The sequence below is a fragment of the Marmota marmota genome, unplaced genomic scaffold (genome assembly GCF_001458135.2).
Source record: "Marmota marmota marmota unplaced genomic scaffold, marMar, whole genome shotgun sequence".
In the NCBI taxonomy this organism is placed as follows: domain Eukaryota; kingdom Metazoa; phylum Chordata; class Mammalia; order Rodentia; family Sciuridae; genus Marmota; species Marmota marmota.
Window position 1 is genome coordinate 33,023,490 of NW_026000174.1, and position 27,820 is coordinate 33,051,309.

Genomic DNA, 27,820 nt, shown 5'->3' on the forward strand with positions numbered 1-27,820 from the left:
TCTACCATCTTAATCCCAAGCCCTTCCTTAACCTGAGGCTTGATTGACAGGTAAGGAAGGAAAGTACCTCCAACACATCCCCATCCAACAAGTCCCTAAGTTCTGCTGATGTTACCTCCCAATGCTTGTTGACCCTTGTCCCCCACTTCCAGAACCCACCATTGTAATCTGGGACACTCACGGTCACTCCAATGTCACTAGCCTCCCCTTTCTCCACTCTCAGCCCCAACTTTGTACTCTTCTAAGAGTGAGTAGTGCTTTGCCCTCTCACACCTGCCTTGCCCACTTTCTCCCTTCACCTTCCGACCTTGCTTTCCTACCTTGAAGTCACACTCATCTTCTAAGATCCAGCTCAGAGTCATCTCCAGAAATCTTTTAGAAACTCCCAGGCTGGACACAGTGCCCTTCCCTGGACTTCTGCAGTGTCCTGTGTGTAACTGCTTTGCCTGTTATTCAGACCTTGTCTCTAGGTCTTCTACATTGTAAGCCTCTTCATCTTTAGGCAACAAATGCCTGACATGCTAGCCAGTGGGTAGGAGGCCCTCAACAAATGCCTGTTGAACTTCACCGTATCTGGTGACCATCCGTTTGTTATAGATCAGGTGCATGCCAGCTGCTGTCCAGGCATTAGCTCATTTAATCCTCACAGTTATTTGTAAGAAAAGTACTTTGGGGGCTGGGGATGTGGCTCAAGCGGTAGCGCGCTCGCCTGGTATGCGTGCGGCCCGGGTTCGATCCTCAGCACCACATACACACAAAGATGTTGTGTCCGCCGAAAATTAAACAATAAAAAAATTATAAAAAAAAAAAGTACTTTTGTCCCCAGAAACTGAGATTCAGAGAACTCAGTAACTTGTCCAATGTCATATAATTACTTAGTACTAGAGGTTCAATTTCACCTGAACCAAATGTGTCTAAATCTGATCTTTTTACCTTACTGGGCTGCCACATGTAAGGTGTCTGCATAGGCAGGGATAGAGGCTTAAGCTAAAAAAATTCCTCTTCCTGGGATTGGTGGCACATGCCTGCAATCCTAGCTATTAGGGAGGCTGAGGCAGGCGAATCAAAAGTTCAAGGCCAGCCTCAGCAACTTAGCAAGACCCTGTTTTAAAATAAAAAATAAAAAGGACTGGGGATGTCCTTCAGTGACAAAGCATCCCTGAGTTCAGTCCCCAGTACCAAAGTGGGGAGCAGGGGGAACATTGATCTCTAATGGGGGCGGTGAGGGCCTTCACCAGGCAGTGGGGTGGGAGTTTGGGGAAGGGAGGTTAAAAAGCCTTCCTCCTTCCCTTGAGGTTCCTCAGGGAATTGTCCACTCAGAGGCTGGGCAGAGTGACATCTCCCCACCAGCCCTCTGACTCAAGGACGACACACCTCGCAGCCTTGGGTGTTCTGGATGCTGTATTTCTGGCCCTCTCTGACTCACCTTTGGTCCTTGTCCTCTCCCTGTGCCCCCAGCCCTGGCAGAGTCTGGGGAGAACTCACAGCAGGCCCATGTGCCTGGGTGACAATCTGCTGCAGGTGTGCTCATTCTGCCCCTCTGCCTGTGGCTCTTCCAGGTGGTATACTTCACGGCCACATTCCCCTATGTTGTGCTGGTGATCCTCCTCATCCGAGGAGTCACCCTGCCTGGAGCTGGAGCTGGGATCTGGTACTTCATCACACCCAAGTGGGAGAAACTCACAGATGCCACGGTGGGCTCACTGTTTCATTTATAGTGGACCCTGGGTGGGGGGAGCCTTCAGGGATAGGTCTCCCTGGGATGGTGTTTGGCAGAAAGGGTCAGATCTCCTCCCCCAGGGAATCTCACTGTCTGCTTCTACAAACCCCTGATAATCTTGGCACATTATGCGCTCAGGAAATATTTAATGGGTAGCTGAGGGTTTTCAGATTCCTGGAATAGTTGTCCTATAGCTGGAGAAGTCACAAAGGCTGATAATTAAGAATGAAATCCCTTTGGTAGCTCTGGGCCACCTCACACAACTTACCTGTTATGAATTATAGTGCACATAGTTTTGTTGGTTGGAATATAGCAGCACTTAGGTACACTGCAAGCAGTGCTGTTGCTTTAAAAGCCACAGACACATTTGACTACTTCTTGTACACACACAGAAGACGCATACATGCTTGACCTTTCCCTTTGCCTATTCAGTACAGGCACATCTTACTCAAAATTCACAGTCCCCAAAGCCCCAGATGAGGGGGTGATTGTTTAATGAGAGATGAATTTTTCTCACCTTAAAGAAAGCTCTGCTTTTTCAGAGTATGTTAAAAAACACATAACTAGGATGGAATTTGGCTGCACATAACAGAAGATCTCCATCTAATATCAGTTTAAACAAGATATAATTAATTTGTTCCTCATGCACTATGGTGATAGTCAAGGACCTGTTGAGTGACCCCCCTGGTGTCATCAGAGACCAGGTTCCTCTCTTTCTGCCCCACCATCCTCAATGATCAGCATCCATATAGCTGCTAGAGCTCTAGTCATCATAACAGCATTCCAGGTAGCACAAAGGGTAGGGGTAGAGAAAAGCAGCCTCCTTCTCTTTTAAAGAGGAGAAGCCCCAGAAGTCCAACATAACAATTTACTTTCGGACATTTGGCCAGAAATAAAGTCATGTTATTTCTCTCCCTAGGTGGGGAAGCTGGACATACAGATGCCCTTAAATCAAATCACAACTTTGCTTCTAGGAAGACATCGAGGAGTGAATATTGAGGCAGGCGCAGACTTTGCCAGCACGCACTTGAACTTTCTTTGTGTTGATAAGCACAATTTAAAAATAGAATTTAATTTACACAGATGATAGGAAACCTACCATATAAATCACATAAGGCTATAGCTTGAACTCTTGAGTGACCTGGAGTTTTATGAAGACAATCAAGAAGAATTACCTAACAGAACCAAGATGTGGCATCAGCCAAGCTCAGGAAGGGTGTGGCACTGTGAGGTCTACTCTCTTGTGGCACCAGGTTTTCTTTACTATCACCGGGGGTCATAGAATTTCAGGTTTTTAATAGCAGTTGTTGTAATCCATAGTAATATCAACTTAAAAGGCTTTTTATGACTATATTTTGCTGTTGTAAATTATTCTTCTAAAGAAAGGGCTCTCCTCTTACGTCTGGGTTTATGTGGTAGGAAATATGAGCATGAAATGTGCATATGGCTTATCAAGTTCCTCCCTTTTGATTAGAGGGAGTTAAAAATCTCTCAGGTAATTTACTGGCACAAGTGAGATATATTTCTCATTTATGTTGGTGTCCAATGTCATCTTGCCTTGTCTGCCTTTTCCCTGGGAAGATGATGTGCCATTGGGCATGTAAGATGGCCCCTCCCCCAAAGCCAGTCTCCTTCGGTGACCTTGACTCTTCTCTCCTTTGGCCTTCCAGGTGTGGAAAGATGCTGCCACTCAGATTTTCTTCTCTTTATCTGCCGCATGGGGAGGTCTGATCACTCTTTCTTCTTATAACAAATTCCATAACAATTGCTACAGGTAAGTGGAGGCCCTCCCAAGAGCCAGAGGTAGCTGGTGAGTGAAAAATAGGGTTGGGGTGGAACAACTGACTGAGTTATCAGGAATCTGATACCACACCCTCACACCTTACCTGATGTACAGATCTCTAGATTTGCCTCTGGCCTAGCAGAAGCCACCTGCCAAGCCTGGCTGCCAACTTCCAGACCCCAACTTGCACTGCTGACTCTGACACATGTTGGTGGCTCAGTGGCTGTTTAGAGGATGGGATTGAGGCCCTCTGGAGATCGCCATGCAGCCAGCTGCATCCCCTGAGAGTCATTTGTGAACTACTATCCACATAATATCAAATAGTAATCAACCACCTACTAAGTATGGTCGTCGGTCACTTGACAAATATTTTTTTAGAGACTCTCCACAGGAAAGACGGGATGGTACACTAGAAAGATCACCTTGGAAGTCAGAGTGCACTTGACTATGAATCCACCATTTTGTAAACCTCCCAGACAAGGATAGATACATCCGTCTTGGAACATCTGTTTCTTATCTACGAAACACACATGATAATATTTTGTTGAGGGGTGAGAGATGTTGTATGCGAAGCCCTCAGAGCAATATTTTGCCCATAGTTGATGCTCAATAAATGGAAGTATTGTTTATTATTACTTTAAAAATACTGCATGAGATATTTTATGAGATATTTTGAAATATTCATGATATGTTCGTGATTGTTTGTTAAATATTTATTTATTTTATTTAATAAATATTTTATGAGATATTTTATAAATTATTTAAAAAATACTATATGAGGTACTTTATGAACCAAGAAAGAGACAGAAAGATTCAAAATGTCCCAGTCTTCACAAAGCTTAGGATCAAGGTGAAGAGGTGTAAGATCATGGGTATGGTTTCAGGTTCAGATTGTCAGACACACTCACTAGACTCAACACATTCATGGAATACAAGTTTAGTTGATTTTAAGAAGGGGTATTCAGCAGGGTGCATAGCCATGCACAGCAATAGGACCTAGGAGACCTCTGGCACCTAGACTCAGCTTTCAATGTCTCAAGCACCTTATAGCACAACTTTGGGAATAGAGGATGGTGATGAGCCATGCGAGTGCTGCTCATATTAGAGTGGCTTAAACACCTCTAGTCACCTGGTCTTGGGAGGGTGCAGCCCTGCTCCCATTTGTTTGTAGCTGCCCCCACACATTCTAGGTCATGCATAAAGCAATGCTGGCAACCGGGTGTGGTGAGCTCAGGCTCATGGTTGGATGGAGAGTTTTAGTCCATAGCATCTGCCATAGGAATCCATTAACTCACTGGTTAAACTTTCCTTAAGCATCTCTGAAACTACAGGAAGAGATGACAGCTGTGTTGTGGCCTGCATGGTCTGGCACAGCCTTGTGAGGTGAGATTTAGACTGGGCTGAATTTCAGCAGGTGCAAAGGGCGAGGGGGTACAATTTCCAAGTGCAGAAGCAGCCTAAGGTAGAAATGAGTAGGAATGAGTGGGAGAGGGGTGTGTGGAGAGACAGGATTGGAGAGATGTTCAAGATTAAGGTGCCAGAACATTCAGTGTCTGGTGAGCGTTCACCAGGGAACCGAGACAGTATCTCTGGAGCTGAGAGTGAGCCCCCCCCCCACCAGATACTGAATCTTCTGGCCCCTAAAAAAATGGAGTTGGTTAGGTCAGTGGCTGAGTTCTCCTCCTTCATGCAAACATGCACACACATACGCATATGCACACACCACATGTTACGCATTTGTCCTTCCCACTCACTTAATGGCAAACGCTGGTCTCTCCCTTCCAGGGACACTCTAATTGTAACCTGCACCAACAGTGCCACAAGCATCTTTGCCGGCTTCGTCATCTTCTCCGTTATCGGCTTCATGGCCAATGAACGCAAAGTCAACATTGAGAATGTGGCGGACCAAGGTATGGGGACTTGGTCCCCTGCTGTGTCAGGGAGGTTCGGGGGTCACCTGACTTTCTGGAACAGGTGGAGGGTGGGGAGCCTGAGTGCGCCTCTACAGAGGGACCAAGACAGGCTTCAGGGGGAAGCCCACAGCAGCATGAGTTGACCTGTCTCTAACCAGAGAGATGGCTTTAAAAAGCCTCATTTCCTTTCCCCCCTCCTCCGTCTTCCCTTCCTTCTCTTAACGCCACCCAGCCTGAGTGAGTAAGGTCTCTACCTGTCATACCTGTTAGGTACGAGTAGAGGACTAATTAAGCAAATCAGTGCCCCTGGAGCTGATGTGGCCACAGCCTGCCACAGGATGACATTCCTCTCAGAGGGCTGTGTGGGAACCAGGCATGAACACTTAATGAGCACTGGCTTGCGAGGAGCCTTTTCCTTACAAAGCACTTTCCCGATGGTTAGGTCAGATGTGTTCTCGAGGCCTTCTGCTTAGTTAGCAATGCAGACCTGCTCTTTCATTTTCCCCAGTGAGTGGAAAGGTTGGATGATGGTGGCTGGTGGGAGGGGGGGGCTGTGGAATAATTGTTCTCTCTACCCAAGTGATGCTTGTATTCATGGCTAACATTTATATGGTGCTTTCAAGTTTACAGCTTTCACTTTTATTTATTCCATATTTCTAGAATTAGCATTTACAGAGAGAGCATTGAAGATTTTTATTTAACTCTTTGTTTTCCACCTACTCTGGCTCTCAATAAAGGGTCTGGGTATTTAGAGGGTTTGGGGGATGGAGGGATTTCGCTGTGGTTATTGCTTGTCACTATGGTCTTACTCTCTAATTAGGCACTTGTGAGGTGCCTCAGTGTGCAGGGGTTGTGCCAGGTACTAAGGGGCACGTTCCTGGCTCCCCGGCCATCCAGAGGTGAACCTGTGCCAGGATCGTCTGGCAGTCATCTTTTCTACAAGGACCTCATTGCTGTTCTCACATAATGGCTCGGATGTCATTAGAGGAGAGAAGGAAGCTCTAGAAATGTCACCTTTTGGGTGGGCTGATCGATTTCTTCTGTTTCCTTGAGGATAATTAATTGTGGCTTTAATTTGTGCTGACAGAGCCTCAAAGAGTTAAAGAGCAGCTCTATTGCACTGTTGGGGGGGTGTGCTTGCTCTCCCTGGGGAGAGTGTGAAGCCCATGAAACCCTGAGGGATGTTTGGTTCTGCAGCAGTGTGCTAAATTAGAGGGGCCGCTAAATTAGAGGGGCCCTGGGAGCTCAGCAAATGCTTTTTCCTGCAAACTCTTTGTGAGGCAGAGAGAGGAAGGAGGTGAGAAGGCTCTGTCCTCAGGAGTGTCTGAGCCACCCCCAGCTGTCCTGTAACCTCATTTCCTCCCAGCAGAGTTGCTGAAGCAGATGCATGTGCCCCACTTTCTAGCACTTATCTGAGGCATCTTGCTATTTTTTTTTTTGTGACATTACTGAGCTTGTTGGAAACAAATGGCCAAGCTGCCAGAAATAGTGATTTTTTGAGATGCAGGCCACATAAGTTAACAGTTCTGAGCTCTTTCCTGCCCTCAGAAAGGAATCTGGGTTGGACATGTGGCTCAAATTCCAATAGAATTTGGCTTATTCTCTGTGTGAAGAGCAGCAGACAATTGTCTGTGTTTCTGGAATTTTCCCTTTCCAGTGTTTTTCAGTATTCCTCTGATCTAACAGGGAGAAGAGCACATCTAGAAGGTCTAGCCTGTGGCACTGATACTTGGTCTTTGGTACAGAAACAGTGGGCTTCCTTCCCCAAAGGAGAGAAAGCAGTGGCCCATGGGACTGTCCCCTAGATCCCTTAGGGTAGCTATTTCTGCTCATCTGAACTTGCATATATTCTTATGTGTACTTTACAAGTTTATTACCTCTGGTATAAAGAAGGTTCTGCAGAATCCAGGTCAGATACTTGGGATCAGACTTGCCTTGAATTTCACCCATATTGTAATATGCAACATTATTCGCCTGAAGACATTCAGGATATTTTTGCTAAACCAACGTTGGTAACTAAGCTTTGGTCTTTAGTCAAAAACAGGTTCTCCTTAATGACCGAACACTGTTCTGATTCATTCACTACTCCCTTCTAAGGGAGGCATTTCTTTCAAAATTATGACCCCAAATCTTTTTTTTTTTTTTTAATTTTTTTTTATTGGTTGTTGAAAAACATTATAAAGCTCTTGACATATCATATTTCATACATTAGATTCAAGTTGGTTATGAACTCCCAATTTTACCCCAAATACAGATTGCAGAATCACATCGGTTACACATCCACATTTTTACATAATGCCCTATTAGTAACTGTTGTATTCTGCTACCTTTCCTATCCTCTACCATCCCCCCTCCCTCCCCTCCCATCTTCTCTCTCTACCCCATCCACTGTAATTCATATTTCTCCTTGTTTATTTTCCCATTCCCCTCACAACCTCTTATATGTAATTTTGTATAACAATGAGGGTCTCCCTCCATTACCATGTAATTTCCCTTTTCTCTCCCTTTCCATCCCACCTCATGTATCTGTTTAATGTTAATCTTTTCTTCCTGCTCTTCCTCCCTGCTCTGTTCTTAGTTGCTCTCATTATATCAAAGAAGACATTTGGTATTTGTTTTTTAGGGATTGGCTAGCTTCACTAAGCATAATCTGCTCTAGTGCCATCCATTTCCCTGCAAATTCTATGATTTTGTCATTTTTTAGTGCTGCGTAATACTCCATGGTGTATAAATGCCACATTTTTTTTATCCATTCATCTATTGAAGGGCATCTGGGTTGGTTCCACAGTCTAGCAATTGTGAATTGTGCTGCTATGAACATCGATGTAGCAGTATCCCTGTAGTACGCTCTTTTAAGGTCTTCAGGGAAAAGTCCAAGAAGGGCAATAGCTGGGTCAAATGGTGGTTCCATTCCCAGCTTTCCCAGGAATCTCCATACTGCTTTCCAGATTGGCCGCACCAGTTTGCAGTCCCACCAGCAATGTACAAGAGTACCCTTTCCCCCACATCCTCTCCAGCATTTGTTGTTGTTTGACTTCATAATGGCTGCCAATCTTACTGGAGTGAGATGGTATCTTAGGGTGGTTTTGATTTGCATTTCTCTGACTGCTAGAGATGGTGAGCATTTTTTCATGTACTTGTTGATTGATTGTATGTCCTCCTCTGAGAAGTGTCTGTTCAGGTCTTTGGCCCATTTGTTGATTGGGTTATTTGTTTTCTTATTGTTTAATTTTTTGAGTTCTTTGTATACTCTGGATATTAGGGCTCTATCTGAAGTGTGAGGAGTAAAAATTTGTTCCCATGATGTAGGCTCCCTATTTACCTCTTTTATTGTTTCTCTTGCTGAGAGAAAACTGACCCCAAATCTTGACCACATCAGAAATTGGGGTGGGGGGCTGAAGGTGGTATTGATGATGATACCAAATGTGCTCTACTTTTATGACAGGCATAGGGAAGGGAGTCTTCCCAGGGGTCTACTCCAGAAATGAACACTCCAAAGGAGACTGCTTTTTGAGTGCCATCTCCTGCCCATCTGTATCACTGCCTATGGAACAGTGATTCATTTTCTGAAAGCTCTACAAAGATGCTTATCCAATAGCAGAAAGACTGGGTTCAACTCGAGCAGACAAACACAATTTTATTTAGAATTCCCAAATATTGATTGGTGGCAACTCCCAATAAACCAGACTAGGCACATCCTAATAGTTCAGAGATCAAATCAAACCCCCTCAAGACTGATTCCACCTTCATCCAACCACATGTACATGCCCTGCATTCCAATCCTTCTGCCCCCAGGCACAGGGTGCAGGTGATGTGTTCTCAGAGAACTCATCCCATTTGAGATAAGTGTCACAGCTGAGTGGCCACCCATGCTGTGCTGCGGGTCTGCATGTATTGCTTTGGCCAGAGACCCATGCTTTGTCTTCAGGGGTGCTCTGCAGTAAGGGAGGCTCTCACTGTGCCATTTCCATAGGCCCTATCTCCACAAGTTACCGGGATGCAGAACTCTATTCATCTCCTGTGACGGGAAGAGTAATAAATAAAGGTCTATGTTTCCTGCATTCTTGCAATGTCCAGGCATGCTCCAGGCCATTTGCTTATATTGACAGATTTCATTCTCACAGAGCACTACAAGGGTAGGGGCTATTGTTATCTTCATTGCTTGAGAAGGAAACTCAGGTTTGTCCAGAAAGGTCAAGTGACTCACCTGTGGTACCATGGCTATTAAAAAATAGTATTATTTTCTAGACAATTCCACTCCCCAGGCAACATGGGTAAGTGAAGTTTGCTTTAATGTAGCTTGAAAAAAGAACCTTCATTTGAGTCCTTTAGGGAGACAGCTGAAATTGAAGCAGGCCTAATATTTTGAAACCAACCCCCCTGGGAAGTAGTAACACCCCAAAGGATTGAATCCTGTTTAAGTTTCCTGCTGAGGTCCTGTGGCAGTGGCCATTTAAGACCTTGTCAGCTTTATGGGACTGACTGTCATCAGAGCACTGTGCTGGCTTCCTTGTTCTGCATGTGAGACCTATTTTGAACTGTAGTTTAATACAGACTTTTCTTTTATGGTTCACATAGGGAGCCTTTAGAGTCTGGCCATACAGTCTGTTCACTAAATGCATAAAGCAGGGGTATTTTAGGCATTTGAGTCTTTATATTTCAAATGCCCTGAGGCCCTAGGCAACATTAGAAACTAATAACCTGATAAATTTCAGTTTTTTAAAAAATGCCATTATGCTTGAGTTATAAAAACTGCAGATGCTGGGGTTTCTGGTTTCCAGATATGGGATGGCTGTGGGTTATCCAGCACTGGTGTTCACTGGTCTCTGCCCATATCATTTCGCTTTCTACTTACAAAGAAACTCACACCTGTCATGTCTTTGGCTATGGTTGGTCATGATGATCTTTCCAGTGAGACCACAAGGCAGGAGGGGATGGCCACAGAGCTTTACAGCAGCTGAGAAAACTCTAAGTTGGACAGCTCCCCAGCAGGGCAGCCTGTGGGATTCTTAGGAAGCTCTGAATCAGAACCTCTAATTGCCAAGTTCATTGTCTTCCTAATAAGAGCTAATGTTATGTGAACTTTGATGATGTGCAGGGGTACCGCACTCAGCGTATCACCTGCATTTTAAAATGTGCTCTTCATAACAACATTGTTGATTGAGTTGAGATACTACTGTTATTCCCATTTTTACAGATGGGTAAATTTAAGGCTTCTGGCAATTAAGTAACCCACCTAGGGTTGCGCAGCTGGTAAGTGGTAGAGTCTGGATGTGGATCAGATCTGCCTGACCTTTAGGGACCAAATTCAACCCACACCATGCTTCACTGTCCCTCTTCTTAACGAATTACAGGTGGACTAACATAGCCCCATCTTTACCAAGTAGGGCAAGATCCTAAAGGTGGTGGAGAGATTCATGTTTTTTTTGGGAGTGGCTTCTGTTGGAGAACTGAGTAGGAGGGAGTATAGCTAAATGGGGAGATATGTCATTCTGGTGATGTCCTAGCCTTTGGAGCAGTGATCTCTACATCAGCACTGTTGACATTGGGGTTGGGCAATCCTTTGTTGGCGGGAGACTGCCGTGTGCATTGAAGGTTGTCTAGTTGTATCCCTGGCTGTACCCACTAGATGCTGGCAGCCATACTAATCCACTATAGTTGTGAGAATCAGAAATGTCTCCAGACATTGCCAAATATCTCTTGGTGGTGGGGGGCAATATCATTTCTGACTGAGAACCACTGTTTTAGAGGGTAATTATTATAATCAATAAAACATAATAATCCAACAGAAATGTAGTTTCATATGTTATTTGCATGGAAGACAGCCTGGTCTAATTGGGGAAGCTGGTGGAGATGAGTAAAAAATAAAAACAGTGGACTCAGCATAGAATGAGGAAGAATTCAGGGTCTCCATGGTCAGAAGGCTCTGGAAAGAGGGACCTGGAGCTGAGTAGGCCTGCAATCATCTGTCTCCTTCCTCCCAGGGCCAGGCATCGCATTTGTGGTTTACCCCGAAGCCTTAACCAGGCTGCCCCTCTCTCCGTTCTGGGCCATCATCTTTTTCCTGATGCTCCTCACTCTGGGACTTGACACCATGGTGAGCCCTTTCCCCTTCTGCCCCTGTCCCAGGTTCCTTCTGAAGACCCTCTTTCCTGGGTCAAGCCTGCAGTAAAGAGGTGACTGAAGGCTTCCCCCGAGCAATGTGGGGAAGGTGAGGTGCCCATCCAGGGCTCAGGATTACTTGGGCAGAGGAGTCACCCTCTCCCTTCCTTCCCTCTCCTGGTTCTCCATGCTAAGTTTTAACCTGCATGTGTCCTGTCTTGGCATCATTTTCCTGAAGTAAATTCCATGGGGCTGGATAAGGGAGAATATTGTAAAGTGAATTTTAGGGAAATTGCTGTGGGGCTGAGAATACTACAAATCATGCCGACAGGTGCTTAAAGTTCAGTGGTTGGTGCAAAGAGGGTTTTTCCTCAAATAGAAGATCAAATGCAAGGTAACTGGAGGAGAGGAATTTACATCTCATGAATACAAAACGAAGCTTAAAGTGACCTGATGAATGAATATGAGTGTATTCTCCAGGGGCTTGAAAGCACAGTTTCTAAAGCTCATATCCTGCTTGAATTCTCCCAGCCGGCTATGTGAGCTGGGCCCTTTTAGAACCATCAAAAGAATACCATCCTAAAAACCAAACCTAGCCCAGATTTCCCTGGGGAGACACGCAAACGGCTTTTGAGGGCCTTCCGAGTGGGAAAGTTTGACTCAGATACTGTTTCTCGACACTGCTGCAGTTTGCCACCATCGAGACCATAGTGACCTCCATCTCGGATGAGTTCCCCAAGTACCTGCGCACACACAAGCCGGTCTTCACTCTGGGCTGCTGCATTTGTTTCTTCATCATGGGCTTTCCCATGATCACCCAGGTAAGAGGCCTGCTGGACACAGGTCTGGGGTGGCCCAGGTGACTCTCGTTCCCTTTACCCTTAATTCTCGGGCCTCACAACCATAGCTGAATCACTGCCATTTTCATGTAGAGGGAACCAGCCCATTAGGAATTCGAGTAGAGAGGTAAATATGCCATCTTGGCTACTGATGGTGCTTCTGGCATTTTGTAATTAAGATGTAGCCTTCTTGAGCCAACAAGACAGGTGTGTCCCATTTAAGATGGAAAACTTAAAAAATTCGAGTTGCCATTTACCAACCAGATACATTTCCAAGATATTACTCATCACACAAGCTTCCTCCAGTCCTGAATGTCTTGGTAAATTGGACATGAGCTCCCGTAGTATCTACACTGCTCCTGTTGTCTCTGTGACCTTGAGCAAGTCACTAATCTGGGCCTTAGTTTATGTACAAAATGATGGATTGAAATAAGATGGCCTCTAAACCTCATTGATTATAGGGAGACTTGAAAAGTAAAAAAGAGACACATGGGGATGTGTGAGGACTGCTCAGAGATATTCAAAGGTTGTATGAAGGTCAATCAAACTCAGATACACTGGTGGAAATGATCATGGATTGCTTAAAGCAAAAAAGGAAGCCCTCCGGCTGCTTTCACATATATAACTCAGATGTTGACTTTGCCTTTGAAAAATAAGGTGTTAAAATACTTTTTTTTTGATGCTTTCTTTATTGTCTAATTCACAGACTGTCAAGGGGCTGCTTTGTTAACTGGCAAGGGCTTCCAGTTTACAACTTGACCAGGTGTAGATTACTGCTCTTGAGAGAGGGGAGATTCTTTGACTACTGTTCGCACCTGACTCTTCTCAGGATGGAGACAGAACCCAGCTCCTAGATTCATTTTGATGTTGGTTGTTTCTCTCTCCTGTTAGGGTGGGATTTACATGTTTCAGCTTGTGGACACGTATGCTGCCTCCTACGCCCTCGTCATCATTGCCATATTTGAGCTTGTTGGGATCTCCTATGTGTACGGTAAGGGAATCGCTGTGTCTGCTCTCCAGGTAGAACTTCAGTGTCTCTAAGGCATTCCTTGCAAGAAGATTCCACATATTTAAAAAGGCAATTAAAGATTTAATTGCACCTTTATATCCGAGCTTGTCAGGACCACTGTGATCCAGACTTAATAGAGAAATAAACAGTAGCTGATGGTGAAACTCTGAAACTTTGTGTCAGAAACTCCAGGACCCTGTCTTTGGTTATGGTCTGACATGTGAACAGTTAATGCCTGTGGACAGTGGCTAGGGAAGGGAGGAGGAGGGCCACTTTGTAGGTGTGAAATTATTTCTTGCAATGTCTGCATAGCTGGAGGTGTGGGGGAATTCTGCATCTGGTCTCCGGATACAATCATGAGAACAGAGACCCCTTGGCTCACAGATCCTTAGGAAATTATTAGCACAAGGAGAGCTTGTGACCCAATATCTTAATCTCAGATTTTCCCAGGAATAAACTACCAGTTCCCTTATGATTTACTCATCCTACTATCACCATAGCAACCTGTATCCCATAATCAGTGGAGCTGTTGTCAAGAACAACGGGAGTGCTGAGCCACCAGATGCCATCTTTGTCCTTTGTGTGAAGGTGCTTGTCCTTGGGCTCTCACCAGGGCGTCTCCTGGACCCTGTCAGTCAGGACAAGGAAGACCTATTTGATTCAAGGAACTGTTGACTTCTGTGTTTCTGAAAGTCTGCTCAGAACTGTCCCTACACTAAAGCCTCCCTAATATTGATATGGCCACCAAAGCAAATATCAAATAGGTGAAAATTTCCAGTTCAGACTATCTAACTGTATTTCAACTCCCCCAAAGAGATAGCAACATGCTCTGATCAAAAAGGTGAAGCAGTGGTCGCTTGGAGTGCAGGGTGTAAGGGCCCTCAGATGCATCCCATGAATCCCAGAGGAAGAGGGGTCCAGGCCAGAACCAGGGGTACTTTCAGAGTTCTTCCCTTTAAACTGGGGCCCAATAAAGCTCACCCTGGCTGCCATGTGTTCTTGATATGAGCATCTTTTAATGTAATCATTAGTTTTTCACTCAACAGGTGATCAATGTTTTTTTTTTTTTTTACTTTCCTGGAAAATTCCTTAAGATGGAGGAGGATGGTTAGGAATCAAGGAAACCTTGGTACCCCAGAAACGGGAAAATACTGAAGTCAGTTTTGAGTATTGGTTGAAAGGGAATTTGTCTCAGACTAGATATCATATCCCTAAAAGGAAGAGTTTAGTTCCTGGCAAGAGGAGTGGGTAGGTCTGCCAGCCTTCCTGAGGAGATCAGAGACCAACCTGCCAACATGTTTGGCTGAATAGACAGCCTGGACCCTGCAGTAATGCTGCGATGGAAGATCTGATGTCAGAGTGAGGGTGAAGCTTCAAAGCACTTTCTATCGGAGCAGAGAATGGCAGAAGCCCAGTGAGATCCAGCACAGTGGATCTTAACTGTCTGCCCAGATACCAAAGGGCTTGTCTTAGGCAAGGAGAGGTCTCTGAGGTCCTGATTTGGAAACTCAAACCCTGGTGGGTCCACATATTAGTGAAATCACCAGATGGTCTGTCGGTAGAGTCAGGAAAGCACTTCCTTTGCAGCGCTGGCCCAAGTGCAGAGAGAGTTATCTCATTTACCTCCTCCTTTACCTGTTTCCTAACTGCTAATTGCTGCATAAAGTACATTTGCACAGTTCTCTCCTGTAAAATAGGTCTTTTCAGTATAGTTTAAAAGCATCATTAAATATAGAAACCTTTTAATGTTTCTGTTTTTAGAAGTTAAATGGCTTTCTTTCCCCTTCCCTCATATAAATCTGGTAGTAGATCTCTTGGTTTGAAAGGAATAAATAAATCCTGAGTGCTTCAGTTCCTGGTTCATGATGGATTTACAGGAGACAGAAAACCCTGGGTCTTTAAGGGTACTGATACTGGGTAGCCTCCAGAATCAGGTTGACTCCATGCTAGACTCAGGCTAGACTTGGATCTAGATGGAGTTTGAAGAAACAAAATTTCAGGAAGAAATAGTTAATTAAGCTAACAGTTGTCAGAGATGAAAGGAAAAGCCTGCACAAATATGTAATCATATTCCCGAGGACAGTGCACTCTATTGAGATCGTGAGGCCCCAGACCTCGAGGTTAGTGTGAGGCAGTTGAACACAGAACTGTGAAGAATGAGCATGAACCTGATCAATTTGGTGCATCTCCTTTCAGGCTGCAGAATCTTAAAAATAAGCAAGTAAATTACAGAGATTTGTGTTTTCTGTTTATTTTTGATAGTGTCTACATTCTAGAGGATGCCTCTCAATCCGTTGATATATGGTGTAGGCAGTTTTCAAGTTTTATCATTAGACTAAAAGAGCTGACCCAAATTCTTAGATTAACATGCCTCAGAGGCCAATCCCCAGGTTGGAGGGACCCAGGGTTAAAGGTAGAACTCCCCGAGTGTGGTATAGGAGTGATCCTTTTAATTGGCTTTTTTTGGGGGTGGTGTGGCGGGGAGGAGGTACCAGGGATTGAACTCAGGGGCACTTAACCACTAAGCCACATCCCCAGTCCTATTTTTCATTTTATTTAGAGACAGGGTCTCACTGAGTTGCTTAGTGTCTTGTTTTTGCTGAGGCTGGCTTTGTCTTTGTGGTACTAGGGATTGAACCCAGGGCTTATGTGCATTGGAGGCAAGCACTCTACCAACTGAGCTATACTCCCAGCCCCCTGAGGGTGGCTTTGAACTCCCCCTCCTTCTGCATCAGCCTCCCAAGCCACTGGGATTATAGGTGTGTGCCACCGTGCCTGGCAACTTCAACTGGCTTTTTAACCAAAGGAGAGTCACTTTGAAAAAGTGAAGTGCATGTTTCTGGGAGCCAGCAGGGGACCTTCTGGCTGGAGAAACAAGGTGATTGAACAGTGTCCACTGAGGCATCACACCTACTGACCGCTTGCCTCTGACTCCTTGCTAGGTACAATCATCTTCCTCTGTTTTCCACTTGAGTTGGTTGGTGCTTTAGCACCCCACCCCTAGCCTGCTCTCTCCACACCCTGTGAGAGTTGTTGGTTTTCCACCAACCAACTTTCCACCAAAAGCCACGGCTTTTACAAGATGGCATGTGTTTTCTTCAGTTCTTGTTGCTCATTTTGCTGGCAGAACTTCATAAGATTTTTAAAGTACAAAACAAAACAAAATAAAACAAAACATAAACAAAGAGCAAACAAAAGCTGCTCCCCCATGAATTCTGAAAATCCAAGCTTCGTTTTTTTTTTTTTTTTCCCTTCATGGCCCCCGTACCTGAACTCCATCTTTACTTGTGTTTCAGTTGAAATGACTCTGTATATACCTCCCACTTTAGGATGTAGCATTCCCAAGCTCCATATCCTGGGGTTCAGTATGCATTAGAAATGAGAGACTTCAGTCCATTAATAACTCACACTGTGAATATGTGTGAGTAAATAACCAAGTATTTATTAAGTGCTTACTTTGTGCTCCCAGAAAAGGGAGTAGTGAGGGGAAGGGGTGGTTTCTTACATTCATGGTATTTGCTCACTAGTTACCAAGGCAGAGCAAACACACTGAGGACATTGAGAAGAAGGTCAGGGCTAAGCTGGGCACCTGGCTGTGAAACCTTTAACTATCCAGAGATGAAGGAGAGCCTCTGTAGTTAGGAAAACCTTGAGAAGGTGGTGTCTCAGAGATAATAGAAAAACAAGCAAATAAATACTGAGACTTAGGGAGTGCTAAGCTGAATTCCCCACCAAAGCAGGGAAATCCTAGTTAACAGAGGGATTTGACTCTCAGCAGGGTAGGGCCTTCACAGTAGCTATTAGAGGAATAATATGGGGGTTTACTTGTCTGGAGCCTACACACAGAATGGAGGCATAATTTCTGGGACCCAGCACAAAATTAAAATATGGAGTCTCTTATTAAAAATCATGTAAGGATTTCAAGGTGGTGGTAGTAGAGCAATAAGCAAGGGGAGGGGGGTGTCTTTCTGGGTCCCAGTGAGTCTGCATAGCTCAAGGCCAGAAGCCGCTCTGGCTGCTCCCAGAAACTACATCCAGGCCAGGGGCAGGGACATGACTTATCAGCACAAAAGCCCCTAATTACATAAGCACAAGTCTACCCAGTCTAGGATTGGTTGTCTGCATGCAGCTTGTTGGGGGTTGGTTTCTGAGTCTCACATCTGTTTGTTGAGTCTAGAATAGTTGGCATGAGTTCAGCTTTTTTTTTTTTTTTCTCCTCCTGTTTTTCTGATAATTCAGACTAGTGATTGAGAGGTGGTGGTTCAGATTCCTTTGGGGCCCAACTACTTGCTGTCCTATATTTCTAGGCTCAAGGACAGGCAGCAGATAAGTCTTTTGAACATGCTCAAGGCTCCATGAACAATTTGTTTATTGTAAGTTAGGCTTTGAAGGCAAGATGGAATTGGATTGGTGGAAAGCATGGAGCAGGCAGGGGAAGCCAAATAAAAAAGGCCTAAGGTGAAGATAGCCACTAACTCAGTAAGAGACTCAGGTGGGGGCTGGGGTGTGAGCCAGGACATGGGCGGGCTGGGGCTGAAGGGATGGGAGATCTTGACTCAGGAATGGGCACAAGGCAGGAGGGTTGCCCAGTGGCTCCCAACTGGTACCCCTTGGCTGCATCTGCAAGGGCAGCTTTTAAGCTGGCAGAACAAGCAGCCATCACAGGACCTGGAGCTGTCAGAGGTAGAGGCCGGGTCCCTTGTATGAGGTCCAGGGAGGAAGATGAACTGGCCTGGGAGCCCAAGCCTTTGCACTGCCAGTCCTGGGACTGCTCCTCTGCATGGGGCTCCCTCTTGCCATCATCCCTCCCTTCCCACAGCTGGGGACCAGTTCTTCGTCCCCTCTGGGAAAACTGAACATTTTAACCATGATCCCTTCCTCTAGGATGAGGCTTCCAGCTGTCCCCCTCAGGTCTAACTTTGACCTTGTCATGTCAGTGTCCCCATTCAAGCCACACATCACCATCTCTTGGGGATAGTTTTATGGTGAAGAACTTGGCAATAGGGTTAGCTGATAACAGAAATTTCTAGCACCTTACTTTGTCATTTTTGTTTCTTTCATTCAACTGAGATCTGATTTCAGTGTTTTGGTTTCGAGGGCCTCAGCTTCACCGTCTGTTTCTTTGGTTCTCTCCTTTCATGGAAGCCCAAGGGGCCTAGTGTCTGGTGGTCACTTATCTGAAGGCGTTTGATAGAACACTAAAGGAAACAAATGAGAAAACAAATCCAAAGTTGGCATGGCCCACTATTCAAAACATTCAGTAATTACTGGTAGATGCGAAAAAGCAAAGCAGAGCCTCCTTGCACCACGGATGGACCTCTGGACAGGCCTTAAGTTGGCTCAGTCTCCTCAATAAACCAATGAAAGATCAGAGAGGGAGGACTTACGTAAGGTCACACAGCGAGTTAGTTGCAGAATTGGGGTTCAAGTTTTAGATCCTAACATACTGATTTCAAATCCTTTGGATATAGATTGAGTAGTAGGACTGCTGGATCTTATGGTAACTATTTTTTAATTTTTTGAGAGCCTCCAGAAGGTTATCCATAATGGCTATACTAATTTATATTCCCGTCAACAGTGTACTAGGGTTCCTTCTTCTCTGCAAGGAGCACATATCTTGAGTATACAGCTGGATGAATTTTCAGAACTGCTAAATACAAAGGAGCTTGAACTTGGGGGACCTTTACGGTTCCTTTGGCATATTCATTCCACAGATCTGAGAAGGCCACACTTCTGACAAGCTCAGGAAAGAATGCAGGGAACAGCTCAGCTCCAAGACATTTTTCAATGGCCTTTCCTTTCCAGGAAGCTTTCCTAAATCGAGTGGGTGCAGGGATGGTGTTGGGTGGGGCCAAAATTACTGTCACTTCTGCATTTTACTTTATACAGTTGTCCAAGAGGACAGCAGCCCTTTAGTCCCAACACAGTGGGTGACGCCCACTTGGAATTTGCGTGGGGTTTCCCCTGCCATGATTGTCTTAAAAAGGGCAAAGATAACTGGGCTCACTGGAGGAGTTTTATTGGGAGAGTGGGGACATGAAACCAGTGTACAGTGACTCTCACTCTAAATCCCAGGGCTTTTATAATACACTCTGTTTATTGACCACAATCTTAATTGGTTTTGCCAGACTAGTCACTAAGCACATAAGGCCATCTCACAAAACAGCCTCTTGCACTTGAACATGGCAGGCTGTGGCAGTGCTAAGACACTTGGGTTGGGCTGGAAATGAGCTTTTTAGATGTCATTGTGGGCTGACATTTTTGAACCTCACTGCAGAGAGTATGTAATATCTATTTAAATGTTCAATTTGCCCTAATCTTCCTGGCAACGAGTCATTTGTCTGCTCTTTCCCTGCATAATAGGGGTCATGTTGACACCAGGCTGGGGCCATCCCTAGCCAATGGCTCTCGAGTAAGGGGCTTGAGTGCCTGCCCTCTGCTCTCTCCTTAGCCCCTGCCACTGCACCTCAGACTTGGTCTCTGCTTGTCTATTGCAGGCTTGCAAAGATTCTGTGAAGATATAGAGATGATGATTGGATTCCAGCCTAACATTTTCTGGAAAGTCTGCTGGGCGTTTGTAACTCCAACCATTTTAACTGTAAGGATTGCATGCTTTCTCATGCAAATAGCACCGTGTGTGTGTGTGTGTGTGTGTGTGTGTGTGTGTGTGTGTGTGTGTGTGTATGCAATGTTTGATGTTTGAAAACCTGTATGTATGAGTCTGGGAAGCTGGTGGGATGGGTATTATTCTTTTAGGTGAAGAAACTGAGGTTCAGAGAGGTGAAATGACATGCCTGAAGGTGCTTAAATGGTCAGGGATTAGTGCATAGGCTTTTGGAGTACCCCAGCAGAACACTGACCCTTCCTTATATCTGCCTGCCTTAAGTATTGACAGCATTCATAGCCCAAAGCTGCCACACACTAACCATGTTTCAGGCTGTGTTCAAGGTGCTTTATATGTATAGCCTCATTTCCATCTCACAGTATTCCCGTGAGGCAGGCATTATAATTAACATCCATTTTTCAGGTGAGGAAACTGAAACCCAGAGGATATGACTTGTACACTAATAATTAGCAACAGCCTGGATTTGAACCCAGGCAGTCTGGCTCCTAACCACTACTCAGTACAGCTTCTGTACAGATAAGAGAGCATTAATTAGATCATTATTGTTCATTTTTATTGCTTTGGAGAACTATCTTTTCATCCTCAAGTGTGAAGATGACATTTTGGGATCATCAGACATTCATCTTTTTAAAGATCAGAACTTTTCACGTGTCAGTAAATCTGCATAGGGGCTTATACTTGCATCTTGTCACCTTTGTTATTGTGCCATAAGCCGTCAATTTCGCCTCGCTTTGCTCTCCAAGCACAGTCATTAACAGAGATCTTGCCCTTCCCCTTCGGCTTGCCTTTCTCCTCTTTGGCTTGGGAGTGTCATGTTGGCAAGGCTAGAGGAGGCAGTTATTTTTGCTTGACCCAGTAGGTGGCAGTAGAAACCAGATTAAGACCTTTGAATGCAGGATACCAGCTTTGCTTATGAAACACAAGACAGGGCGGATGAAAGTATAATCGCAAAGAAAATTTCCTTCCTTCCTTCCTTCCTTCCTTCCTTCCTTCCTTCCTTCCTTCCTTCCTTCCTTCCTTCCTTCTTTCCAGAGTAAAATATAATCATAATACTTCTTCCTGAAAAGCTAGAAATTTAGACACAAAAACTATTAATTCCCCAGATCAACATCATATCCACATTGGAACCCCTATTTTAGAGGCTGTAATTAGTCTGAATAGCCCCACCAGCTTGGGACATGAATAGGAAAGGATTAAGATAGCTTTCACCCCCTTGAGTTCAGGTCTGAGGTGTGTGTGAAGATCCTCCTTATTGCTGGGGGCAACACTCCCACAGAATGCCTTCTGCTGTCAGAGACCCTCTGGACAGTAGCGTTCCCTGTCTCTGCTGAGCATTGATATTTTCCCAGTTATTATCCCTCATGATTTATTCTTCTCTTTTGCTTCTTCCGATCCTAGGAGAGCTTCAGAGAATTTGATTATATTCTGCAGAAAAAAATCCCACAATAATAACCAGCACTCCTCTGTGTTGAGGTTTATTACAATTTAAAACATTATCCCCAAAGTCCATGGCCACTCTGCCTGGTGGGTGATTCTCTCTCCAATTCACAGCTGTGTTCACTGAGGCTTGAAGAGGTTAAGGAACTTGCCCTGGGCTAGAAGGCTTGTAGAGCCAGTAATTGAACCTAGGGCTTTCTAGGCTTGAAGTTCATGCTCTAATACATTTCTAACACCTAGGCTCTCATTTCCGAATGGAGTTTGGCCAGTTTGGATTAAAACAGTTCTAGTCTTTGTGAACAGAATGCCAGGGAAGAGGAATTATAGGAACTTCTTGTGTTTTTTGAGACAGTTTCTCAATTATGCTATAATTTCCTAGATTTTCATTATATGAATCCTGAGAAAGTTGTGGAGCGGTCTCAGAAAATATTTGAACCAGATTGCCCTTCCGTGTTGTTTGGAACGTAGGGACAATTTGAAGCCATTTAATCTATTATCACCATCAACCTACGGGTCTCTTTCTGGTACCTTCTTTGGCTGCCATCAGCAAAAGGTCAGGATGACTTGGTGGCTATATTATCATCTCTAACAGCCAGACCCAGTGAGGTCTTGATAAATCTCCCCCCCCCTTTTTTTAAAATCAAACCTGGCTTGGAAAAGGGAACAAGTTTGGCAAAGAATAAGTTTGTGCCTATAAGTTTGACGTGATATTTGTGTAACTAGAAATGGGTGTCAAAGGACTAAGTCCAACACTTAGTTTTTGCCATTTACCCTTGTGTAAAATGGTTAGTTGTGGTGTGCTGGAATAGGCTAAGATTATGGGTTTAAATTACCTCAGAGCCCCTGAAATAAAATTGATCATTTTTATATGTGCCTTCGTGGATTTATAGAGTTATAAATATTCTCCATGCAATTATTGTATACATAGTCAGATCACGTTACTGAGTTATGCACACACATAAGCAGATGTATTGCTATTTATATAGTAAATGAAATGGAGCAGCTTACCATAATTACATTAGGCCATACTTCCAATAGACTGGTTAATAAAGCTTATAACTCTAGGGGCAAGTGTTTAAAAGGAGGACTAAAGACTAAAGGAGACATCTCTTTCCATAGAAGCATTTTTTCAACAGTTGTCTTCAGACTCATGTTGCTTTGAATTGGTATATTTAATTATTGTTACATTGAAATAATCACTTGTCCTGGTCACTTGGGCTTTGCAATGATAACATAGATGCCTAGCATTTATATAGTGTTTCATGCTTTTCCAAAATATGTCCAGATATAATTTTTTTTGTTACATAATTCCCTTTGATCTTTTCTGGGGCAGTTATTTTATAGCTTAGGATAGGATGAGAAATGTGGAATTGAGAAGAGGACTTCAGTGGGTGAATTGGTCCCGGCTGATGCTGCTGTAGGAAGAATGCATACAGGAGTCACAGGAGTCACATAATTTTTCTCAGGATATGCCCTCCCCCCCCAAAAAAAACAAAAACAAACAAACAAACAAAAAAAACGCTTGGCCAGAGCAGTTAGAAGCCTTGCTCTGTCTTTGCAGGTGCCCAGCATCTGCATCCCTTGCTCCTCTCCAGCTGCACTGGCCAGGCCTTCACAGGAACCTCATGGCAGCTGCAGCCAAAGTGGATAGTGACAGGAAATAATGGGCAGAAAATAAATCATGACCTCTCTTAAAATCGAAGGGGGACTCTTGAGTAAATACTAGACTGTTTTCCCCAGAAAACCCCTGTGCTTTATTCACACTGTGAAATATATCCGTTTTATAGCAGAGAAGTCTGAGACATAAAGGTCCCTCAGCTAATTAGTGGAGGACCAAGATTAGCCTTCAGGTCTCTGGGGTCTAGCTGGATGTTGGGTGGTGACGCCCATTCACCTTGAGTCCATTGACAGGGGAGCTGTGCATCTTCTCTCTTTGTCCCACAGCTTATTATAGGTAGGAGCAGGCTTCCAGCTCAGTCACTGCTTGGGGACCGCTTTGGGTCTTATTTAGCGAGCTTTAGAGATAGCTCCTGGATGTGGGCCATTCCCCATGCAAGGAAAAAGCCAAGTAGATTCAAATTTTTTTAAAAAAATAAAATGTGTAAATTTAACCATTTTTTTTCTTTTATAACAAAGCTTGATTATCCACTATAGGAAGTACAGACTACCCCATAGAACCTCCCCTGCCTCACCATTAGTTGCTTTAGTGTGAATCCTTTCCACTTATCCTCTCAGCCTGTCTGTGTGAATATACATGCATACATATGGCTCAGCTCCTAGGGGGCAGCAAATGCAGGGGCAGCAGCTAACTCTGTGTGATCTTCATTTCCTGGAAATTCAGTTTCTTCCTTTGGAAAATTCTGTTTCAGAGTTGACATGGTATAAAATGAGATAATAGATACAAATGCATCCATCTCATAACAGGTTCGGCGCATGCCTGTTGAAGGAGTGAGTAATCACTTCACTACCCTAATGCATATCTTTTCTCTTTTCTTCCTAGTTTATCCTTTGCTTCAGCTTTTACCAGTGGGAGCCCATGACCTATGGATCTTACCGCTACCCTAACTGGTCCATGGTGCTGGGCTGGCTAATGCTTGCCTGTTCTGTTATCTGGATCCCAATTATGTTTGTGATAAAAATGTATCTGGCACCTGGCAGATTTATTGAGGTAATTCTACCCGCTCCCTTCCTCTGCCATCCTCTCCCAAGGGAAAGCCCCTAAAAGCTCTGTGCATTAAAAAACAAAAGATTCAGTAAACTTATTCAAGAGGGAGACTCGGTGATTAAGTGATTACAGTTGCCACTGTTTCTATTAATCCCATTTTTATTATGTATTATTCCTCTAATGGAGGGGCTCAGCCAATCCACAGGCTGAGCTGTTATTATGCTATTCCTCAGTGTGGTGACAGCTCTGGGGAATAAATGATCGGAGTGCCTCCTCCTCTCCCCTCATCCACAATTTAAATCCCAGTGTTTGTTTTAACCACACATCAGATTTCTCTTTCCTGATGTTCCTCTCTGTCCAAGCCTCCTCTTTCCCGAACATTTATTACCGTTAAGCTTGAAATTACTACCCCTTCCTACTGTCCCTGTGTTAGGAATGACTGAGGGTCCAGACTGATTAATGTCAATATTATAGAATGTAGTAAGTTCCGGGATATAACTGGAATGAGGTGAGACTTGTGTTTCTTTATCAAGCAAATCCTTGCTGGACCCATTCCCATTTGTAATGCAGAGTATCCCCGCCTTCACCCAGAGCAGATGGGAAGGGAACTGCTGCTTGCTGAGCCACTGTGAAGAATGCTCAGGTTATTTTTGAGAAGCCACTTGCTCAGGTGTGCTAGGAACCAATCAGCCCTGCCTCCATCTTGAAGGCCTGGCGTTTTACAATAGACCATTGCTACCTAGGGTGTGGGGGAGGGCCCACCAGGGAGCTGGTTGGAAATGTGAACCATCAGGATATAGGCAGTTCCACTGAACCAGGATCCTGAAGAAAGGGAACCCTGGCATCATCTCCAGATGATTTAGGCGCACCTGTCAGTAGAGGGCAGAGAAGAACAGCTGTCTGGGCTTTGCCTTTGGGCAGCCAGAATGATAAAAGGAAGAGGCTTGGGAGGGAAGAAGCAGGACGGAAGTAAGATGCATAGGAAGTCCACAGCACAGATGTCCACTTAAGGGTGGGGGTAGTTTTTGCTTTTATTTGGCCTACAGATGGAGACAGAATTGGTAAGGAGAGGTGTAGGAAGTCTTCTTACTGAAGCAGTACTCCAGTTTGAATCCTTAGGAAACTCCGTTCATTCATTATCCCTTTGAGATAAATTAACCCTGGCCCCATTCACCCCCAGGGGCTCCTCACCCCCACCTCAGATCAAGCTCCCCACCAATAGGCGCAAAGAAAGATCTCTTTCCCTCTGAACAGAACCTGGGTCAGCCTCTGCTGCTGTTGTCTTAGGATGAAATTCTCTAAACTGATGAGTCGGCTCTATAAATTTATTATGGTTGATTTGGGACACAAAGGTTGCAAACTGATGATTAAGGGGAGATTAAACTAACAGCTATAAGAACCAGCTTCACTTTAATAGGTAATAAACACATAATTATTCCCTCTTATGTAGTCAGAAATATGTTTTCTTTCCTTTTCCTAGAAAATGTTCCAGTCAAATTATGTTTTCCATAAAAATTTCAGTTGAAGGAGTAGAGACACTCCCATTATTTTCAGCTTGCCTGCAAGAACCAATACTGCTGAACCAAGTCAGAAGCATATATTTTTGTCAACAGATAATTAAAATCTCTGCTCACTCTTGGCGACGTATCTTTGGGGTTGGGATTTTTTTTTTCCCGGTCATTTATATACTTTGGGGAAATATGCTAAAGAAAATCCAATTATTTTGATGCAGCAACCCACTGTTGAGACTACAGAACAAAAGTAATTGAGCACATGTCTTTTTCAGGCTGAATTCAGCAGTGGAGAGGAATCTCACAGATTCCCTTCATTTGGAAGGAAAAAAAATGTATAATTAAAATCTGGGCCCTTTATCCTCTATTAATCTTATACAAGGCAAACATGGAAATATTGTAATATCGCTTTCAGGAAGATGTAAATAATTTCAAGTGAACCAAGCAGTCTCCTCTTTATTTGTCCCTGACCTAGCTCAGTAACAGGGCTGATCTTCCTAACTGCCCATTTTGTGGGGGGCCTCGTGGCCAAGCAGGGACTCTGGCAAATGTCCTAAGCAGCTTGGGTGGGGTGGCCCCTAAGGGAGGGAGGTGCATTACTTCTGTAACCATGTGTGTCTTTGACTTCTCCACAGAGGCTGAAGTTGGTGTGCTCGCCACAGCCCGACTGGGGCCCATTCTTAGCCCAACACCGCGGGGAACGTTACAAGAACATGATCGACCCCTTGGGCACCTCTTCCCTGGGACTCAAACTGCCAGTAAAGGATTTGGAACTGGGCACCCAGTGCTAGTCCAATGCTGTGGGATATTCCAGACTTAATCCTGTTTCCTGTCTGCCTCTGCCTAAGATTTTCCCCAGCTTTCCTCCCATTTTCCTTCTTTCTCCCCACATCTTGGTTCACAGCCATGCATGAGATGGTCACATAGAAAAGTAAGGCATAGTGACGCGTGACGCATGCTGTAGTGAGAGCCACACGGGCCACTTGGAGCGCTACTTGCCTGTGTCCATGGTGTCGGTGTCTGGAGGGGTTGGTCCCCTGAGCATGTGCTTCATCATGCAGGGGTGGGTCAACTAGGTGAATGCAGGCTGGTATGTGTGGTTTGGTCAGTAGACAGACATCCACTGTGTGTTGTCCTTGGGGTGCCAGTCAGGCATGCGTTGAATGGCAGAATTTTAGGACTATCAATTTGGACTCATCAGCATCGTAGTGATTTCATTCAGACACAAAAAGTTCAGGACAGGGTACATTTAGAGGGATAGCAGTGGCCAGGAATTATTTTGGATGCGAGACAAGGCCAGTAGACTCAGATGCCACAAGTGGTTAAGCTCATATTTCTAGTCACAATTGGTCATCTCCTTCTTTCATCTGGACCAGGTGTACCATGAAATCATGTGCTTCACTCTCTACACATGTTGGATCCTAGTGAAGTGTCTATTCTCTTCCCTCAGTTATCGTTAAATTCTTTTTAACAACTATACTTGTGAGTACAGTTGGCCATCTCTTCCTCCTCCCTCCAAGGAGCCATCCTGTGATTTGTGTCTCATTTCATACGTCACCAGTAGAGCACCATTCTAATTTCTGCGTGACATTAGCACTGTGGTTCAATGTCACGTTCCTTTGTTTCTTCTCTTCTAAATGTCTTTCTATAAGCTGTAGATACCTTGTCTTTCAGACTCTGGAAAAATAAAATTTACCCTGGTTTGTCTAGGTATTATACACACTGGCCACACACTCTTCAAAGATAATTCTTCAATTTTTACTCTTAACTTTTTCATTCATAGTCAATGCCAATTGTGGTCATGGAGGAATCAAAGAAGTGAAAAGTTTAATAGAAAGCAACCACAATATTCACTGCTCTGGTAGTATATCTTAGGTCATCGTATTTACAGAAATTTCTGATAAATACAGCTTTGGTAGGTAGTGAGTGAGCCAATTAAGACTGTAGCTTTTAAGACTACATTTAGCCAATTCAATTTTAAGAGTTCCCTATTCACAGTGCTCATTGTAACTGCACTCTAATGAGAGCAGATCATGTGTCTGCGGAGATTGGCGAAGCTGTAACCTTTATTATCTTCTTGTATCCTGAACATGCATATATGAAATTTTAAAAATGTGATATGTGCTCATGTAGTGTGTACTTGTAGTGGTGTTTTCTGTCCTTATAAATATCTTATGAATCACTATAGAGATGGTGAGTTTAGAATAGCGTAGTCT

The 27,820-nt window shown here is 44.3% G+C and overlaps 1 protein-coding gene across 1 annotated transcript in view; it reads left to right on the forward strand.

The window, feature by feature from the left end:
* Slc6a5 (solute carrier family 6 member 5) overlaps positions 1 to 26,463 on the forward strand; it is a 50,852-nt gene extending 24,389 nt beyond the window's left edge. Inside the window, exons 8-16 of the mRNA XM_015476395.2 lie at positions 1,560 to 1,694; positions 3,391 to 3,494; positions 5,289 to 5,413; positions 11,401 to 11,513; positions 12,208 to 12,339; positions 13,249 to 13,348; positions 19,864 to 19,964; positions 23,929 to 24,096; positions 26,240 to 26,463. Coding sequence (XP_015331881.1) covers positions 1,560 to 1,694; positions 3,391 to 3,494; positions 5,289 to 5,413; positions 11,401 to 11,513; positions 12,208 to 12,339; positions 13,249 to 13,348; positions 19,864 to 19,964; positions 23,929 to 24,096; positions 26,240 to 26,395 — 1,134 coding nt within the window. The 3' untranslated portion in view covers positions 26,396 to 26,463. The remainder of the gene's footprint in view (positions 1 to 1,559; positions 1,695 to 3,390; positions 3,495 to 5,288; positions 5,414 to 11,400; positions 11,514 to 12,207; positions 12,340 to 13,248; positions 13,349 to 19,863; positions 19,965 to 23,928; positions 24,097 to 26,239) is intronic.
* The last annotated feature ends 1,357 nt before the right edge of the window (positions 26,464 to 27,820 follow it).